This window comes from Bos grunniens, chromosome 11, assembly GCF_055505025.1.
Source record: "Bos grunniens cultivar Pamir isolate PY7600 chromosome 11, Bosgru_T2T1.0, whole genome shotgun sequence".
NCBI classification, from domain to species: Eukaryota; Metazoa; Chordata; class Mammalia; order Artiodactyla; family Bovidae; genus Bos; species Bos grunniens.
Genome location: NC_141175.1, coordinates 5,761,803 through 5,782,997, shown reverse-complemented (window position 1 = coordinate 5,782,997; position 21,195 = coordinate 5,761,803). Strand labels below are relative to the sequence as shown.

The 21,195-nt window shown below is 48.0% G+C and overlaps 1 protein-coding gene across 4 annotated transcripts in view; it reads right to left on the bottom strand.

Annotated features, from left to right (window-relative positions):
• The window catches only part of MED27 (mediator complex subunit 27), a 217,747-nt gene that overhangs the window by 35,812 nt on the left and 160,740 nt on the right, over nucleotides 1-21,195 (bottom strand). The window contains exon 5 of one of the 4 annotated variants that reach the window (XM_086324439.1): nucleotides 6,639-6,668. The exons of the other annotated variants lie outside the window; for them this stretch is intronic. Coding sequence (XP_086180565.1) covers nucleotides 6,654-6,668 — 15 coding nt within the window. The 3' untranslated portion in view covers nucleotides 6,639-6,653. Of the gene's footprint in view, nucleotides 1-6,638; nucleotides 6,669-21,195 lie in introns of those variants that run through there. 4 annotated transcript variants of the gene reach the window in all.

Sequence of the window (21,195 nt, the reverse complement as noted above, 5' to 3'; positions counted from 1 at the left end):
AACAGGCAAGTTTGGTCTTGGAGTACAAAATGAAGCAGGGCAAAGGCTAACAGAGTTTTGCCAAGAGAACGCACTGGTCATAGCAAACATCCTCTTCCAACAACACAAGAGATGACTCGACACATAGTCAGCACCAGATGGTCAGTACCGTAATGAGATTGATTATATTCTTTGCAGCCGAACGTGGAAAAGCTCTATACAGTCAGCAAAAACAACAAGACCTGGAGCTTACTGTGCCTCAGATCATGACTTCTTATTCCAAAATTCAGGCTTAAATTGAAGAAAGTAGGGAAAACCACTAGAACATTCAGGTATGACCTAAATCAAATCCCTTACAATTATACAGTGGAAGTGACAAATAGATTCAAGGGATTAGATCTGATAGAGTGTCTGAAGAACTATGGATGGAGGTTCGTAACATCGTACAGGAAGGAGGCTGTGACAAAACCATCCCCAAGGAAAAGAAATGCAAAAAGGCACAGTGGTTGTCTGAGGAGGCCTTACAAATAGCTGAGAAAAGAAGAAAAGTGAAAGGCAAAGGAGAAAAGGAAAGATATATCCATCTGAAGGCAGAGTTCCAAAGAATAGCAAGAAGAAATAAAGACTTCCTAAGTGATCTATGCAAAGAAATAAAGGAAAACAATAGAATGGGAAAGACTAGAGATCTCTTCAAGAAAATTAGAGATACCAAGGGAACATTTCATGCAAAGATGGGCTCAACAAAGGACAGAAACAGTATGGACCTGACAGAAGCAGTAGATATTAAGAAAAGGTGGCAAGAACACACTGAAGAACTGTACAAAAAAGATCTTCATGATCCAGATAACTATGATGGTGTGATCACTCACCTGGAGCCAGACATCCTGGAATGTGAAGTCTAGTGCGCTTTAGGAAGTATCACTACGGACAAAGCTAGTGGAGGTGATGGAATTCAAGCTGAGCTATTTTAAATCCTAAAAGATGATGCTGTGAAAGTGCTGCACTCAGTATGTCAGCAAATTTGGAAAACTCAGCAGTGACCAAATTTTCCAAATTTGGAAAACTTCCCAGTGGACCGGGAAAGGTCAGTTTTCATTCCAGTCCCAAAGAAAGGCGATGCCAAAGAATGTTCAAACTACCGCACAACTGCACTCATCTCACACAGTAGCAAATATTCCTGGGCTCCAAAATCACTGTGGACAGTGACTGCAGCCACAAACTTAAAAGACGCTTGCTCCTTGGAAGGAAAGGTATGAGCAACCTAGACAGCATAATCAAAAGCAGAGACGTTACTTTGCCGACAAAGGTCCATCTAGATAAAAAGCTATGGTTTTTCTAGTAGTCAGGTATGGATGTGAGATTTGCATCATGAAGAAGGTTGAGCACTGAAGAATTGATGCTTTTGAATTGTGGTGTTGGAGAAGAGTCTTGAGAGTCCCTTGGACTGCAGGGAGATCAAACCAGTCAATCCTAAAGGTCTATGGATGTAACAGAAGCAGAAGATATTCAGAACAGGTGGCAAGAATACACAGAAGAACTACACAAAAGAGATCTTAATGACCCAGATAACCACAATAGTGTGATCAGTCACCTAGAGCCAGACATCCTAGAGTGCGAAGTCAATTCCTAAAGGAAATAAAGTATGCATTGCAGCCCAATATTCATATTAATATACTAATTAATATTAATATCAACAATTCCTAAAGGAAATCAGTCCTGAATATTTATTGGAAGGACTGATGCTGAAGCTGAAGTTCCAATACCTTGGCCACCTATGTGATCTTTCTCACTGGGAAAGACCCTGATGTTGGGAAAGATTGAAGGCAGGAGGAGAAGGGGATGACAGAGGATGAGATGGTTGGATGGAATCACTGACTCGATGGACATGAGTTTGGGCAGGCTACGGGAGTTGATGATGGACAGGGAAGCCTGGTGTGCTGTAGTCCATGGGGTTGCAGAGTCAGACACAACTGAGCAACTGAAGTGAACAGAATTAAAGTCATAAGCACTGAAGTTATAAGCACTGAAGTTAATTGTCTCTTGCTGGGCTACAGTGACGGTCCAGCACACCTCCTCCAACGGGGCTACCATTTCCAACATATTTTAACTCTCTTTACTAATAAGCATAGAATTTCTTAGAATTTCTGCTAATAAGCAGAAAACTGAGCAACTGTTTCCTTAAAAGAAGCAAGATCTAGCTGACTTTAACTCATAAAAAGAGAATTTTGATATTTTAAAGTTAACTAATAGTAAGAGTTAATAAAGGCTTACTAGGGGGCAATTGAAAATTAGAGAAAAAAGGAATAAATTGTTTATAGTCTTTCCATCCAAAGAGAATCACCATTAACATTTGGGGTACTTCCTTTCAATCTTTGTACTATCAAAGATTCATGGGTTTTGAATTTTTCACGTTTATAACTGAAACTAAATATATAATTTCAAGTCAAAAGTTTATTTAAAATTATGAGGTAAGCATTGTTCCATATTGCTGTGCAGTCTTCAAAAATGGCAAGACATGTGGGTCTAGCATTCTACTGAGTGGATATACTGTAATTTCTTTAACCTACTGTTGGACATTAGTCGCTTCCAAATTTTCCCTAATATTAATATTGGGCTGCAATGTGTACTTTTGTTCACCTGGCTTTTGCTGTGTTTGGGATTATTTCCTGAGGATAGGTTTGTAGAGCTGTAATTTACCGGGGTGAACAGTACAAATGTTTTGCAGCTTCTGATACAATCTACCAACTGCTAACCATAAGGGTTAAGAACACTACTGTCTGCTCTCCACTCCCATCAGCAATGGGTGCTATTAAAACATAAGTCCCTGGGACAGCAAGGCGATCAAACCAGCCAGTCCTAAAGGAAATCAACCTTGCATCTTCACTGGAAAACTGATGCTAAAGCACCAATACTTTGGCCACCTGATGTGAACAGCCAACTTAGTGGAGAAGCCCCTGATGCTGTGAAAGATGGAGGGCAAGAGGAGAAGAGAACAGCAGAGGATGAGATGGTTTGACAGCATCACTGACTTGATGGATGTGAATCTGAGCAAACTCCTTGAGACAGTGGAGGACAGAGGGGCCTGGCGTGCTGCAGTACATAGGTTCATAAAAAGTCGCACACAACTTAGGGACTGAACAACAAGCAAACCTCAACAGAACAAAATAATATCCACCCCCCGCCCCGAAGTACTGACTTAATTACTTTCTTTAAAGTTTTTATTATGGAAGCCTTAAAAGAAAACATACAAAAGTAAATGAAATAGTATGAAGAACCTCCTTGGACCCACCCCAATGGCAATAACTCTTGGCAGATTTGTTTTACCTACACCCTCACGACTGAGTGACCTCACTTTCACTTTTCACTTTCACGCACTGGAGAAGGAAATGGCAACCCACTCCATTGTTCTTGCCTGGAGAATCCCAGAGATGGGGGACGCTGGTGGGCTGCCGTCTGTGGGGTCGCAGAGTTGGACACAACTGAAGCGACTAAGCAGCAGCAGCAGCACCTACTTTTCCCTTCCTGTTTTATTTGGAAACAAATAACAGCCAAGATATCACTTTATCTGTAATTATTTCAGTCTGGGTCTCTGAAAGAGGAGGGTTTGAAAACAAACAAAACAGATAGCTGTGCTACCAATCCACATCTGAAACAATAGGAATTCTCTAGTGTTATCAAATCTGCAGGCCAGTCAGTGTTAAAATTTCCAACAGTCTCACAAAGGCCACATTTTAAAAAAGTTTGCTTGACTTGGGATCTGAATACGGTCCACACCCCGTGACTGGCTGATGTCTCAAAAGTCTCTCCTAAACTAAAAATTTCTCTCTATCCCCTCCCTCCCATTTTATTTGTTGAAGAAACTGGCTCATTTTCTCTGTAGAGTTTTCCAGCCTGGATTTTGCTGATGGCGTCCTGGCGGTGTACTTTACATGGTCTTTCTTACTCTGTACTTCCTATAAATTGGTAATTGTATGAGATGCAGGCCTGATTACTGTTATTGTTATTTTTGGCAGGCCTGCTTCACGGGGGTGTCAGTTTGCCAACAGGAAGCATGGGAGGTCAGGCATCTCAGTGTGTGATGCTGGCAGCTGCTGACCCATTAAATTCACCAGGGGTTACAGATGGTCGTACTCCAAGGGGATAACCCAGCCTTCAGGTATTAGCTGGAATACTTTTGTAAAGAAAAACTCCACCTACCTACTAATTGGTCACCTCATGGGTGAATTTATTATATAGGAAAGACAAGTTAAAAGGTCAGTTCTTTCCATTTATCTGCCAGTTTTCAAATAACACATTAGTTCTCTAGTTTACTTCCAATGTATCAACAAATGGGTTAGCTTTTCCCCCTTAACATTAGCATAAACTCAAAAAGGGAAGCAGATCTGAGGTATATGTATCTGATGCAATTCTTTGCACGGGCGCTCAAATCGTCCTGTCTGTGGCCTACGGGCATCTCTGTGAGGTCATAACCCTGGTCTCCGAGGCGGCTTCCTTGCTCTCCGATGCATGGCACTCCAGGCCTGTCGGGTTGTAACCGTGGTCTCTGTGACAGTTGCTGTCTTGTACACGATACTCCAGGCCTGTCCTGTACAAGTCCCACCTGAGGTCACGGATCAGTCATTTCCATAAGCAGCTCTGGTTCTTTTCGTGGGAAATGGTATTTCAAGGCCACAACCAGGGCGAGAGGGGCAGATCATTGTTCGACAGGTTAAAATTTTTGTTTTGCATTTTATGAATCTGGCTAGGATAGTTTTTCCTTTACCACCCCCTTTTTTTCTTTTCCTATGTTCATTTATATATTGAGGTTTAAGTGTTTTCTTTTCTAAACACGAGATTCTCAGCATACCGCTCCCTCACCAATCATACTTCCCACCTCCACGCCCGCCCTCAGCCAGTCACACTCCCCCCAGTCCCCTGCCTGGTCGCTCCGGAGTCCTGAGACAGACTCTCCACGCCCCGCTCCTGTGCCGCGGCTTCACCCGTAAGGGAGGGCGCACGCATGTCGGAGGCTCACCAGCAGCATCTCTTCGGCTATGCCGTTCCTGAGCTGGATGCTTCCAGACATTCGGTGCTATGAAGTCTGGCTCCGGTTCACTTTTATTCTCTCTCAAACCTGTCATGCGCTATGAAGTTTATCAAATCTCATTTTTTATAGTCAGAAAGGACTCTGGTACTCAACTAGGCTGAAAATGCACAGATTTATGGCCTTTTGCATTTTAACGTGGTCACAATGAAACCACACATGCGATTTTGAAGCTCACCGTTTCGCGGCTTTGGAACCAGGTGCATCTGGAATGAGGTCTGGGCTCTGCTATGGGAGAGCTTGGCCCATCACTTGCCTTCTCTGGACGTCAGTTTCCTCCATCTGATGGAGATACCAAGAGTGCCCTCTGAGAACGACCCCGAGGAGTCGATTCACTGATACGGGTGCGGCAGAGGGCCCGGCACAGACTACGTTCCTGGGGCAGTCCTCACTGCTCGGCCCACACCCTCGTCTGGACTTAGCAGAGGTGAAATGATCTGAAGCCAGTCAACATCAAAGCTGGAACAAGCACGGTCACTGCCTCTGGTCCAGTGCAACTACCACTTATGCTAATCTGCCCTCGTGCTGTCACACCTGGGCGAAAGGGATGCTGCAGAGAGGGGGTGTCAGCTGTGTGGGCGCTAAAGTTTGAACAAAAGCATGCTCCTGTTAAATGGCTGCTGAGTTGGTAAGCCTGAGGTACGGGTGCTGTGGGGACAGGATGGGGCTGCCACGGGGGCTGACCTCGCTGACTTCCAAAGGAGGCCACTGACTATGAAGGTCAAGTGCACTGGACTCTGCCACACCTGCCACTTACAGGCAGGGCGACCGAGGGAAGTCCAGCCACCGCTGGTGCCTGTTCACTCAGCTGTGAAGCAGAGGGGCCTGCGGAGCAACGAGATGGGATGATCCTTGGGAGACACGTGGCCGACGGCATGCTGAGTCATACGATGCTCTAGCCCTCAGCCTTCGTTCAACTCAGAGGTGATGCAGCTGAGAGGGTCCGTAAGCCCTTCATCCCCTGGCCCTCGAGAAGGGGCTTTGTGCGCCTAATGTTCTTTCCAGCCTGCATGGCACTCTATCATGATTCATATTCTCGTGTCTGGACTGTGCCAGTTCTAACACACTTGCACACAGCAGGTTGTAATGACCCTGGAGTTCTGGCAGACTGATATGGTGGGGCACCATATACCGGCCGACGGACACTGTTCTACGTACTAGTCAGTGCTGGCTGTGGTCGGAGCAAAATGTCCAGAGATGGGGCTACAGGTCTGTGCTTGGCAACTGCCATGGGATCCCACAAATAACGCTAATGCCATCTGGTAATGAAGCGGGCTTGCGGTTGCCAAGGTAACCCTCTGCACTGAGCAGCTCTCTCACCAGCCCTCCAGTGCTGGTCTCCGTGTGTTCACACGGCAAGTCGTGAAGTCAAGGGGAGCACTGTGCTTCTCCAGAGAGAACCAGGGTGCGCTTGGAGATGAAGCTGCTGGGGGTCTGCCCAGCAGGCCGTCACTCTTCCAGGAAGTGCCCTTAGAGACCTGTCAGAGCACCTCCCCTTGCAGGGGCGCGGGAGCTGAATGGGTGGTCTTCTCTGTCTCTTCTCTGGCATTCATCTGCCAAGCGGTATGACATTGGAAAAATCTCTAGTTCACTATGGCAAGGCAAGCTGCAAAGTGGGAGGCAAGTTGAGGATAGCAAAAATATTTCATTCTGCTCTGCCACCAACTGCTACCCAATGCAAATGCAACAAATCTTGTAGCTAAGACCAGGTGAGCTGAGAAGGGGAGAGGAGCCAATCACCTGCAACCTGAACCCCTGGGCTTGTGCAGGGAGCAGGCACCCTGAGCCTAAGCAGAGCTGTCTAGGATGCAGGGGGGACGAGCTGACCAATGGCTTCTTTGCACCCTCAGGTCCAGCATACACCCCGTGACTGGGAAGTGAAGTGGGCAGCACAGTATCTGTCACCAAGACAAAGGACGCATGGCTGAGCTCTGCTTTGGGGAAGGGATACACTGGGGGAAAACCAACCACATACATGCACGTGTACACAAACATTATTTTCCAGGTACAAACAAGGGAAAAGCTTACTGTGGAAGTGTCTACAAGGGGTCTGCTGTACTTGCAGTGATGTTTTTCCAAGTATACTTAGAAAGGGGAAGGGAGAGAGGGAGGGGCACCTGAGCACCTACAGGAGGTTCAGGAACAGTTCTTCTCAGTATGGAACCAAGAACCTTCCCCTTTGTGCTAATTACAAAGAAAGATGGGGATAAAGGGAACGAGCCCGACAAGCATTTATTCACTGAGTATATAAGTGTGTGTATTACGTGAAGCTCTGGGTTAGGACACTGATGCAGATTTACATGACTTTAGAGCTGGAGTTTTAAAAAAGTCACTTTCAACTGTCTCATTTTCAAGGGGGTAAACTGAAGCCTTGAGAGGTTAAGAGGTATCAAATACGGTTCCCGCTTTGAAGGTGTATTAAAGAGCAGAGACATAACTTTGCTGACAAAGGTCCATAAAGCTCTCAAAGCTACGGTTTTTCCAGTAGTCATGTATGGATGTGAGAGTTGGACCACAAAGAAGGCTGAGTGCTGAAAAATTTGATGCTTTTGAACTGTGGTGCTGGAGAAAGATTCTTCAGAGCCCCTTGGACAGCAAGGAGATCAAACCAGTCAATCCTAAAGGAAATCAACCCTGAATATTCAGTGGAAGGACTGATGCTCAAGCTGAAGCTCCCATACTATGGCCACCTGATGCTAAGAGCCTACTCACTGGAAAAGACCCTGATGCTGGGAAAAATCGAAGGCAGGAGGAGAAGGGGACGACAGAGGATGAGATAGCTGGATGGCATCACCAGCTCAATGGACATGAGTCTGAGCAAATTTCAGGAGACACTGAAGGACAGGGAAGCCTGGTATGCTGCAGTCCATGTGGTTGCTGAGGGTCGGAGACGAGCTAGTGACTGAATGACAATCAACCTTGAAGAAAGTGGTTAAAGTGAGCTGTGCCTGCAGTAATGGGGGGCACAGTGCTTCAGCACGTGGGGCTCAATGTACCCGAGGAGTCTGGGGAGAAGGTGCTGTGTCACTGAGCGGTTGGAAAATGCTTGCTGGGCGCCTGTCCAATGCATCCCACGTCTTGAAAGGAGGGGTTATACGGATGAGCACTCCCCAGATGATGTCCCACAGAACGTTCCTCCAGGAGATGTTCTTGGAATGTGATCTGGTAAAAACGTTCCTCCAAACTTTCCTCTGACACCTGGGGGTCTTCCCTGAACAGTGTGGACACATACTTGACTCTAGGACAAGAACCAGGGTGTGCCCACAGGGCTGCGGCTCCCTCCTCCATCTGAGAACCCTGTGCTGCGCCCCAGGCAGGTGTCTTACTCTCATTCGTAATGGCAGGAAGCTAAGGTTTCTGCGCGGGGCCTGCTGTTCACTATTTCCACTGTTTGTGCCGGGTCCCTGGCCCCACAGCAGCATCTCTAAATCATAAGACAGGGTGACCACAGAGCCTTGGACCATCTAATCCTCTAACTCCAGTCATATATTCGGGGACTCTGGTAAGTGGCTCAAAATCTTGCTTCACACAGCTCCTGGCCTCCTTCCCAAATGGTTTTATACTCACACTCCTGACCCCAGCTATTGTTAATTGTCGAGTCACTAAGTCCTGTCTGACTAGGATTTCCCAGGCAAGAATACCGAAGTGGGTTGCCATTTCCTTCTCCAGGGGATCTTTTCCCCCTCAGGGATCGAAGATGCCTCTCCTGCCTCTCCTGCATTGGCAGGTGGATTCTTTACCACTGAGCTACCAGGGAAGCCGCAACCCCATCCATGAGACGCCACTAAAACGCTGGCTTTGACTAATCTCAGTGTTCTGCTGTTTCGCTTCTCTCTGAACCTGGCGCTCTGAGTTCTGCACAGCTGCTAGGTGTGTGCCGTCCGCAGAACCGTGCTGGCGGGCTGTCCTCACAGCAGGCTTCCCAAAGCAGGCGCAGCCAAGGGGGACCGGGAGCTCAAGGGAAACCGGCTCCTGCTTCTTTCGAGGAAAACCGTACAACTGGAAACAGCCAAGGGGAAATGGACACAGAGCAACCCTGAGAGGCTGCGGCTCTGCCAGGCGGAGGCAGAGACAACAAACTTGCCGTCACGGCTGGACGAGGCTGCTGGCACTGCAGAGAGCTGGACAGTAACGAGCCCGCCACAAGAAACGGGCTACGTGACATGGAAACCAGGAGGTCAGACCGAGGGATCCTCTAAGATAAAACCAGTATTTCCTACGCTGAAGGTCACTTATTTTTTGCTCAATGCGACGGGGCGGGGTCGGGGCGGGCAGTGGGGGTGGGGGGTTCAAGTGCATCTCTGATGATAAAACTCAGTTCAATGCAGTGTGATTCAGAAAGGGAAAATCAAACTGGAAGGTAACTTCCAGGGATGATGGACTAGACTGGAGCTGAGGAGCTGTTACAGCCTCAAGAGGTGAGTTACATCTTCCCTTCTGACAAAGACCCAGGAGACATAAGGCAGATAAACTCACTTTAGTTTCTGTCTACCAACAAGTTAGAAAATCAACTTGCCAGTAAGGCAAGCAAGCTCGAGTGTTAACATGTATAGACTGGGGAAAAAAGTAAACCCGAGTTTAGATTTCAGCTCTGCCTCTTCCTGGTGCTGTGTGACCTTGTTTTTTTTTTGGCCATATGAGACGGCTTACAGGATCTCAGTTGTTCAAACCCGTGCCCCCTGCAGTGGCAGCACAGAATCTTGACCACTGGACCCCAGGGAAGCCCCATGGCCGTGTGACTTGAGGCAAGTTCCCTGGACTGTCACTTCCCAGATTTTTGGCCTGCAGACTCAGGATGAGGCTTTTGGGAGGAGGAAATGACACCAGCCTTTGGAAGGGTTTAGCACTGGGATTCAAACTTGGCATCTGCCATCCATCAGGCTGGGTTACTGCCTCCTTGCCTTTGTCACAGGGGACAGACAGCATAGGGGTTGGGGGCGGGGGGAGAGCCGGGGCTTTGGAGCCTGAGAGACCCAAGTTCAAATTTTGCCTCTGCCACGTACAGAGCAGCGTGGTAAACCAGCGTGGGTTGAGGAAAACCAGCCTCCGTGAGCTTCGCTTCCTCGTCTCTAAAATAGAACCCTTTGTAAGGACTGGATGGCTGGGGCTATGAAGTGTCCAGGGGAGTCGCTACTGTCACTCACCACGTGGGAGCAATTGTTAGTATCGCTGCAAGTCATTCTTTTTAACAATTATGAAGCACCTGCCTGATAAGATGAGGTTTATTTTCACTAGGTGGCTTATTCCCTGGATGAGTGACTGAATCATTTCCCAAGGGGCCATCAATGTTAACGCTCCGGGTACTTCTGCTCTTCCTGCATCCATTCGTCTCTTCAGTAGTCAAAACTGCCCCGGAGGGAGGGGAGTTTCAGCAGAGAGGACCTCCTCCTTCTCCAGGCCTCATTAGCCATTTTCATGACACGGAAGGTTTAAGAAGTTTGCATTTCATACGATTGAATGCCACCTTTCTCACAGTTCTCCCCTCTCATCTGGCTTCCCGTTCCTCTCAACCACAACAAAATCCACACACGATGTAAAGAAGCAGTGTTGTGAAAAACCCCCGAATTGTCAAAACAGAATTAGTTCGTTTTCATTTATAAAACATACATTCAAGTATATAACAGAAACCCCACTGGGAAAAAGGAGAATGTGATGGCTGTATAAAAACAGGGCATCGAGATTCCAAAAAGATGTGGCAGTGAAGTAGAAACGGGTTCGCTGACAAAAGGAGACGCCGACCACTGTTTTCTCCAACAGGCTGAAACGTGAAGCTTCTCATAGGGACGTGAAGAGGAATCCCCGCGCACGCACACCCTTTACTTGTCCCCCATGCTGCACATGGCGGCAGGAGAGCCACTGCACCCAGCGCTCCTGTCTCACTGGTGGGCCTGCTGCCCAGGAAGCAGCTGCTATTTCCTGTCCTGGGCAGAAGCAGATGGCCCAGGGGGAGGTACCAGGTTCAAAGGCTGCCCTACACCGGTCTGAGAGAAGGCTCTCCCCATGCTGGCTAGGCCACGTACACTGCCTCCTTCTAGAACCTGGATTGGAGAACATGGAGAAGACTGGGAACTGGAACCAGTTCTCCAGTGAGAAGGTGGCTGTGCTGGAAGAAATGGGGAACGAATGAAGGGTGGGGGAAAGGAGGGGAGATGGACCGACAGATGGACATACTGGAACGTGGAGCTGCCTTAGATGGGCAATGACTTGCCTTCCAGTCCCCCCCACCTTTCATCTGACAATTACTTGTTAATTTGAAACAAGTGCAGGCTAGGCATTAGGTTAGCAGATGAAACACTTCAGAGAGCTAAGAGTCTAGTGGAGGAGACAGGCAACAAATCTGTATGTAAATAAAAATGTATAATTTGCAAGGAGTTTTAAGGGAAATAAACAGAAAGGGGACAGCTCAAAGAGAGATTTAGGCAATACCAATGTGTGCCCCAAGATGACATTTAGACCAGATGAGTCAATTATTCACTTGTTCATTCAATTCACTCAAATATTTCTTGGACATCCACTGTTGTGCCAAGCACTGGTCTAAGGATTAGAGACAGAGCAGTGAACGAAACGCCTCAGGAGGGTGCATTCTTGGGGACGGGGATGGGCAGACAATAAAGAAACAAAACTACGAGATCCGCGTGGGGCTGGGAAGACAATAAAGCTGGGTGAGGGGAGAGGTTCACACTGGGTGGACACCTGCTGCCCAAGGCTGGGCTGGGCTGGGCTGTGCAGACTCCTGCAGAGGGCCCAGCCGTGGGGGGCGCTGGAGCGAAGGTCTTGTGTGGGGGGCCTGGGGGCGGGGCGGGGCGGGCAGCAGAGCGCAGGTGCCAGGCCAGGACGGGCCAGGTCTGCTGGTGGCAGCAGCTCTGACAAGGGATGTAGCTGTGCTCAGGGTGAAGGGAAGTCAGTGCCAAGAAATGGCACAGCTGATGTGCATGCTTTAAAGAACATGTCCCTGGTTGCGTGGTGGCGAGATCAAGAGAAGAAATGGGGGCCACAAGAGAGGACGGTGACAGCTCTGACTGGAGCCAGGGCGGCAGGAGACGCCGAGTGATTCCAGAGAGAATGAAGAGGAACTGAAGACAGGATCTGCTGACAGGCGGGCTTGGGGGTGAGAGAAAGGGGGACACTAAGGAAGCTTGTAGGTGTCTGGCTTGAGCACCAGATAGATGGTTTTGCTATTTAATGAGATAAGAGGGGGAAGCAGAGCGGTAAGACAGGGAGAGGGGAAAACTACTTCACTTTTATGAAGTTTAAGATTATTTCTGAAATGTCTTAGCAGAGAGATATTAAACAGGCAGTTTGGAAACTGGGACTCACGGCTGAGGTCAGGGCTAGATAGTTCAAGTTTACGAACGATCGTATCAGGCCCTCGTTTTCAAGGCAGCCTGGGTGAATTCAGATGAGCTGAAACTTCACCCTAAACTCGCGCACCTGAGCAGCATTATCGGAGCTCTGAGTTGCTCAGGGACAGTCTTCCTGGGAAAAGGTGAGTCTGTGGACTTAAACAGGAACCGTCCCTTTGATGGGCGACGCAAGTCCAGGTGAAAGTGACCCCCACACAGATCTGCCGCCTGCAGTGGAAGGGACCACAGTGTCCGCTGAGGCAAACACGGTCCCGTCGCATCTCCACTTCTGTCGATACCCTGTTAGGCAGGACTTGGCTTTTTAATATTTCGACTGTACAATGTGTGCCAACTTGACCTTGATGTAGAAAATTTTAATTCAAATCAATACCTGGACAAGGTCACTTTAAAATCCAATTAATATGAATGGGACAATATGCCCCACAGTTCTGTGAGCTGAAAATGGAATAGTTGCAAGTTAACAACAACAAAAGAGACAGCCACAGAAGCCTGTTTGGGCCCTTCTGTGTTTGATAATGCAGCTTGCTGTGCCCTTAGATACAGGCAGTACTAAGAACACTGGAAAAAAAAAAATATAGGCTTCTATTTAGGGTAGCTTAAAATTAAACTATAGTTTCTCTTTAAAAAAAAAAAAAAACATAAAATGTACTAAAAACTGAATTCCTATAACCTGATTTTAAATAAATTAAACCCTGGACTTCAGCTCACCCAGGAATCCCTAGAGAAAGCTAAAGCTTTAATATAGTCTGAATAGTGGCAATTTACATTTATATAGAACATACTCACAAGCCTGCCTGCAATGATAACCATAACGTAAGGGGAAACTGAGGCAGGTATTCCCGAGCCTGACTCCAACAAGGAAGGCAATCCGGGCTCCAGGACACCTTCTCTTCAGACTCACCACCTTTGTCCCACATTTGCTTCTTCTTTTTTTTTTTTTATTTTTAAACTTTACATAATTGTATTAGTTTTGCCAAATATCAAAATGAATCCACCACAGGTATACATGTGTTCCCCATCCTGAACCCTCCTCCCTCCTCCCTCCCCATACCATCCCTCTGGGTCATCCCAGTGCACTAGCCCCAAGCATCCAGTATCGTGCATCAAACCTGGACTGGCATCTTGTTTCATACATGATATTTTACACGTTTCAATGCCATTCTCCCAAATCTTCCCACCCTCTCCCTCTCCCACAGAGTCCATAAGACTGTTCTATACATCAGTGTCTCTTTTGCTGTCTCGTACACAGGGCTGACGTTAGAGAAGTGCTTACTCTGTACTGTGAACCAGAGAATGAAGCAGCAAATGAGGAAGACACTATAACACCTGGCTTCTTCTGGGTTGTTCTTCCTTCAACTTCACTGCTACCCCACGTGGACTCTCAGCTTCCCCACCCTTAGTCCAGGTTAGAATAGACTAGAAATGATCACACACATCCACCTAAAAAGATAAAACGGCTTTGTAATTTTGAGGAACAACTGCAAATTATGTAAAATTGGAATGATATGAAGGATGCCAGGGAGAAGGAAATGGCAACCCACTCCAGTATTCTTGCCTGGAGAATCCCAGGGACGGAGGAGCCTGGTGGGCTGCTGTCTATGGGGTCGCACAGAGTTGGACACGACTGAAGTGACTTAGCAGCAGCAGCAGCAGCAGCAGTAGGGAAATCTCACAAGCCTATTGCTTAATTTATTTTACGTCTGGATATTTTTCAAAAAGAGGCTGCTGGAGGGACAGGAGCTGGACTGCAGGAGGAAAGGCCCGCGTTGGGTGGCCTTTTCAGCATCCCAGGGAACCCTCACGGAGTTCAGGTGCAGATATCCTGCAACGCGGGGTAGAAAAGAAAGCTCCAACCTAAACGCTGCTGGCTGAGGTCCTGAGACAATCCTGAGAGTGTGTGTTCACCTTTCCAGCTGACACTGTAGCAGCGGATGAAAAGCAGCCCAAGGCTCTGCCGTCAAAGGACGAGCTGCTGCCGCGCAGTGTCTGTTCCGTCCTCCCCGCCTTGCGTTCTCCTTCATCGGGAAATAACACAAACCGGCAGACGTCACCCACCCAGCTCCCTCTCCCCACCGGCCGCCAGTCACCTCATCTGCTGCTAGCATTAATGCTCTTGTCACACACTCATTATTCTTTAATGATGCCTGTTTGTAAATAGCAAGATGGGATGCAATTAAACCATGAGAGACTAAGTAAACACACATACTAATTAGGATCTTTACAAGAGATTTTTTTTTTCCTCATGTATAGACTGGAATTTACCTTTCATTAATCTAACTTAATTGCAATAGTGCACCAATAAAGAGTCAACACAAATTAAGTGCTCTAAATGATTTCCCCATATTAAGGGTGAGCCAGCGATCCTTCCTTTGGGTAACAAGCCATGCTCTGCAGAAGGAGGGGATGAGATGGGAAGACAGCAGCACTGAGCAGCAGGAGGAGGACTTCAGCAGTAAGACAGACATCACACCATCACCACCAGCTGGTGCTTCAGAGGCCTGAGGCTAATGAGGTCAAGGTCATAGGTTCACACTGTGGCCTTCACCCCTCTTCTGAGTCGACTAGCTTTGCTCCTTTCCGAGTCACCACTTCACATTTATTAGCTTTCTATCACTGGTCCCAACAGAGAAGGAGTAAAGGTGTGGATCAGTTGGCTCACGTCCATTCCCACCCCTAGAATAATAATATCCAGGGACGCGTGCTCTGCGGCCAGGCAGTACTTGGCAGAGAGCTCCGGGAAAGGGGCCTCGGTGAAGTGAGGGAAAGAAAAGTTCTGGTGGCTTCACCTCTGATTCCAGGTGAGTGAAAGATTACACACATTTGGCAGCCAAACTCCACTGAAACAGAGTATGATGCTGTCCCAACATTAGCTATCTTTTTTGCGAAGGGCTTGGAGTACCAACAATTTATTCATTCAACAAACATGGACTGTGCCCCTCCGGGTAGCAGGCGCGGGACCAGGGTCGGGAGACCCCTTTAGCAAACAACTCTTTCGTCTCTTGTGTATTTTACTTGTCCTTCCCTAACCACTGCTGCCAAGCTCTGTACCATCTTCCTCTCTGTCAAATACAGACATGCATGGATGCACACGGGCCCTGGCTTCCCTCCTGCTCCCTGACTGGGCCGGTGGTGCCACTGGCTTGGAATCCACAACTCTGAAAAAAAAAAAAAAAAAGCAAAACAGGTCCTAGGAGGTCCTGAGGGGCGAGATGGCTGAGGCAGCTGCCCTGTGGACTTGAGACTTTGTATTCAACTATTTGACCAGGGAGCCTCAACCAGATTCCCCAGCTCCTGGTTTTAAGATAAAACTTGGGACATTCTCCATGGCAACATATCCTGAACTGAGTCCCATGACGAGGCAAGAGACAGATGGGCCCCAGGCTGAGCAGCAGCCAGTTTGTCCCCTGTGGACGGACACTCCAAGATGCAAAGGAGGAGGAACTGCTGAGACAAGAGGCCACATACTTCTCCTCCTCAAGGTCAAGGAGACCTTCCCGAATACACATGTGCAGAAAGGCCAAAATGGGAGCAATGCCAACCCACCCGCAGGCCTCTTCACTAGAATCCATCTTGCCCAAGAGATGCACGCACACAGGGGAGGATCCTGAGTTAAACCAAATACAGACTCAGAACCAGGCAAAGCAAGATGACTGGGCAAAGGAAAATCTGGAAGAAACGCCCCATATAAGTGATTCAAACCACCATAAGGGTGGGACTCTCTGAGCTCGCCCACGTGTCTATCCACACACACCCTTTCTCCTCCTAATAAACACTACTTGTTTCACACTTTCCATCTCTATTTGGAAATTCATGTCTACACAGCTGAAGGCCCAGGGTCTCGTCACTGGCCTCTGGGCCCTGGTGGCTAGGATTCATGCTTTCACTGCCTCGGCCTAACTTCAGGTCCTGCTTCAGGCTGCTGAGGGCCGAGGCCATCTGAGATCAATAAGAAGGGGGATTCTGGCCAAGTGTGTCCCAGAAAACTGTGTAGACACTGTCCTCCTCTTACAGACGCACAATGTACATGGGCATATTAAAGGTGCTGGAAAGGCTGCAATGAAGGAACATGCCTAACTAGGATGGTTTAACCAGTGAGTGCTTCCGAAACTTACTGTCCACATCACCCTCCTTAAGAAGTCGTGTTCTGGGACTTCCCTGGTGGTACCGTGGATGAGAGTCCACCTACCAACGCTGGGGACTCGGGTTTGATCTCTGGTCTGGGAAGATTCCACATCCCCCGGAGCAACTAAGCCTGAGTGCCACAACTACTGAGCCTGTGTGCCTAGAGCCCGGGCTCTGCCGCAAGAGAAGCCACTGCGACGGGAAGCCCAGGCACCGCAACAAAGTAGCTGCAACTAGAGAAACACAGCAAGGAAGACCCAGCGCAACCATAAATAAATATGTTACAAATAGGCATGCTAAGTCGCTTCAGTCGTGTCTGACTCTTTGCAACCCCATGGACTGTAGCCCACCAGGCCCCTCTGTCCATGAGATTCTCCAGGCAAGAATACTGGAGAATTTTTGGGTTGCCATGCCCTTCTCCAGGGGATTTTCCCAACCTAGGGATCAAACCTGTATTTCTTACGTCTCCTGCTTCGGCAGGCAGGTTCTTTACCACTGGCGCCACCTGGGAAGCTCCATTACACACACACACACACATATATACAAAGAATTCGTGTTGCAAGAAATCCACCTTAGGAAACACTGTTAGGTTACCACCAGGAAAGAAATACCCAGCCTACTCAGCCAGTCCCCAGCAGGCTGGATCCTGTGTTTCCAGTCTGATGCTCCACCTCAGCTCATTCCCTGCCTAGTTTCCTCCCCACAGGCAGAAAAAGCACAGCACCACTCACCCCAGAACCGAGAGCCCAAGGGACCTGGGCTCGCTGCACACCAGACCAACAGAGGCCCAACAATGGAAAACAGACTGTGGACAAAAATTTATCAACTGTAAGATGTTTAATTGCTCTCAGTTCAAGACCATTCAAAGATTCACTCTTCAGTTCATTTTTATCATTATAAGTCTCTGAAAATCCTGGTCTTGTAACAGCAGCTCATACAGCCTTCACTTAATCGCTCTGGTAGATCATATATAAAAACAAAATCGAGCTAAAAAAAATCATTCCGTGTTAGTGAGCAGATGTCTAGCCCATTTGCAATTAATACGACCCACTTCCATACAATCAGACTGCTTAAAATTCCTGGAACAAGATGTAAAAGTTAAGATGCAAATGTTCTGATTTTAATGAGAATGAATGGAAACTATAAAATCCTCTCTCCCTTTGAGGGTAGGTATAATCTACATGTAAGTCCCAACTGCACACTAAATTTATCAACAAAACAATCATTTGATAAAGCTTGTGTGAAAGAAGAAAAAAGAACTGGGAAAGTCAGGAGTATATTCAAAAAGTATTTCTGACCAAAATTAAATGCTATCAAAACCATTATTCTTTTAAGGCACTTTCAAGAAAACTTGACTCATTTCAGTACATTTCCTCCAGCTCCCTACATGTACTAGGAGCTTCCTGTACTTCTTTGAGTCCATGAGACCTTTTCATGGACAGCGCGGAGGATGACGGAAAAGACCTTGACTGGTGTTTCCCAGATCTCCCTTCAAATCCCAGCTCTACCACTACGTGTGACCTTGAACGCGTGAGTTAACCTTCTGAGTCTCGATGTTCTTGTCTATAAGATGGTGATAACATCTTGTGTTGAGGGGTTGGTGTGAAAACCAAATTAATAGGCGTATATTTAAGAGCCAAATAGAGTTCCCAGCACATGGCAGGCACAGGAAGTGGTAGAAATTATTAGAACTATTATATTCACAGGGGCAGGGGCAGACTTCTCTAAGATCTAAAAACAAGTCTCACTTTTCACTTTTATTTCTCCCTGCTTGGAAGGCCTCTTACTGGCTTCCCGAATCTCAGCCCTTCCTCGATGGTTTAGCTGGGAAGTCTCTCCTATGGTCTGTATTTTCACTGGGCAGCAGTGGGTTTCTCAAGGTGTGGACCACAACCCCATCTGAATCAGACACCCCAGTCCCGGTCACCCTAGTAGCTCTGGAGTGGAACGGACATTTCTGACAAGCACCAGAGTCCAGTGAGTCTCTCAACACCCGGGAGGCACCCAACTCAGGCAGTGCTCAGTTGGCCAAAGACAAAGAATATGTGCTCTCACAGTACCTCCTCAGGCCCTGTATCCATCCATTCATTCATCCCACAGCTAGGAAGGGAGTGCCCCCCTTTCTGCCAGGCATAGTGCTAAGCCCTGGAAGTTCAGGTCAGTTCAGTTCAGTCACTCGGTTGTGTCCGACTCTTTGCAACCACATGAACCGCAGCACGCCAGGCCTCCCTGTCCATCACCAACTCCCAGAGTTTACTCAAACTCATGTCCATTGAGTTGGTGATGCCATCCAACCATCTCACCCTCTGTCGTCCCCTTCTCCTCCTGCCCTCAATCTTTCCCAGCATCAAGGTCTTTTCCAAGGAGTCAGCTCTTCACATCAGGTGGCCAAAGCATTGGAGTTTCAGTTTCAACATCAGTCCTTCCAATGAATACTCAGGACTGATCTCCTTTAGGATGGACTGCTTGGATCTCCTTGCAGTCCAAGGGACTCTCAAGAGTCTCACCACAGTTCAAAAGCATCAATTCTTTGGTGCTCAGCTTTCTTTATAGTCCAACTCTCACATCCATACATGACCACTGGAAAAACCACAGTCTTGACGAGACGGACCTCATTGGCCAAGTAATGTCTCTGCTTTTTAATATGCTGTGTAGGTTGGTCATAAAGATGACAAGAACCAAGAAAGAGATTTTCCTGGGGAAACTCACCATTTCATGGGGGATTTGCTCCAGGAAGAGAACAGAAGGGCAGGGGCTAGGCACCTTCCTTTACCTTTGTGACAGCCGAGGTCCTGTGGAAGCCAGACACTCAAACACAATTTGATGACAACAAACAAAATCAAGATGGTAAGCTTTGAAGGCATGATAAGATTCTCAGAGATGTGATGGCGGTTTGGAAACATTCAGAAACAGGAGGACAGGCAGTAGAACAGAAAGAATGTGCACTCTGGAGTCAAACTGGCAGAGGCTAACTAAACCCCAGCTCTGCTACTTACCTGCTACGTGCCTCGGGCAAGCTGGGCAACTTCCTCCGCCTCTCCGTGCCTCACCCACCTCAGGGCTGCTGTGAGAGCACACTGCAGAGAGCACACTCACTCACTGATACTGCCAGGCACTCAGCACGGGCCAGGCGCTATTCCAGGCATTGCAGATACAGCAGGGAACCAAAGTCTCTGCCTTCAAAGAGCTCGAATTCTGGAGGGTGGACATGCACAGTAAGCTAACGAATCACATGCCGCATGGTGAGAATGCTATGAAGGAAAATGAAGCAGGGTAAGGGATAAGGGACAGAATGGCAAGGGGTGGGGCAGGGTGCTGGTTTATTGTAAATACTGCAGTCAGGGGAGACCTAGAAACTCTAAGAAAGCAAAGCAGGGAGCCGGGGCAGGCCTGACGTGCTCTGAGAGCAGTGAGGAAGGCAGAGGGGCTGGCGTGGAGGGAGCCAGGGCAGTGACAGGAGGTGGGGGTCTGAGACACAGTCGGGGAGGGAAGGGGTTGTGTGGGGCCTTGGAGAAGGTGTGATGGAAGCTGGTAGAGTCTTCTAGGAAGAAGAGTGGCATTTCAGAAGCAGTACTCTAGCTGCAAAGTGACTACAGCATGCAAAAGGCTACGGAGGGGCAAGGGTGGGGCCAGTGGGGCCAGCTGGGAGGGGCTGCAGTCCGCCAGGTGAGACGAGACGGCAGCCTGGACTGGGGCATGGGTTGGAGCTGGTGAGATGTGAATGGGTTCTGGATGTATTTCTGAGGAAGAACCCACAGAATCTACCAAAGGACTGGCTGGGAAATATGAGACAGAAGAGGCAGAGGCCACTCCAAGACTTCTGGTCTGGGCAACAGGATGCACAGAGGAGTCATTTAGTACATGGGACTGCTGCCCGAGCACAAGTGTGGAAATGAGGTGGCGACGTCCACAGGCACTTGAGCTGAAGTCTGGGTAGAGACCTGAGCAAGGATGTAAACCTGGGCATCAGAAGCAACTAGAACGTATTTAAAATCCTGGGATGGATGAGATCACCTCGAGAGTATGAACGGAGAAGAGACCAAACCCAAGAACTGAGCCTGGGACATGCCAACATTTTGGGAGGAGGAAGAGGAATCTATAATAGAGAGAAGACCAAGAAGGAATAACCAGGGAAGTGGGAAGAGGCCCGGAATAAAAAGCAGCTAAGATTATAAGTGATCACTCACCTATAGCCAGATAACCTGGAGCGGGAAGTCAAGTGGGCCTTAGGAAGCATCAACATGAACAAAGCTAGTGGAGGTGATGGAATTCCAGCTGAGGTATTTCAGATCCTAAAAGATGATGCTGTTAAAGTGCTGCACTCAACAGACCAGCGTATTTGGAAAACTCAGCAGTGGCCATAGGACTGGAAAAGGTCAGTTTTCATCCCAATCCCAAATAAGGATTGGGCTGCCAAAGAATGTTCAAACTACCACACTATTGCAGTTTGCATCCCAATCCCAAAAGGTCAGTTTTCATCCCAATCCCCAATAAGGATTGCAATGCCAAAGAATGTTCAAACTACCACACAATTGCACTCATCTCACATGCTAGCAAGGTCATGCTCAAAAGCTAGGCTTCAACAGTACATGAACTGAGAACTTCCAGATGTACAAGCTGGATTTAAAAAAGGCAGAGGAACCAGAG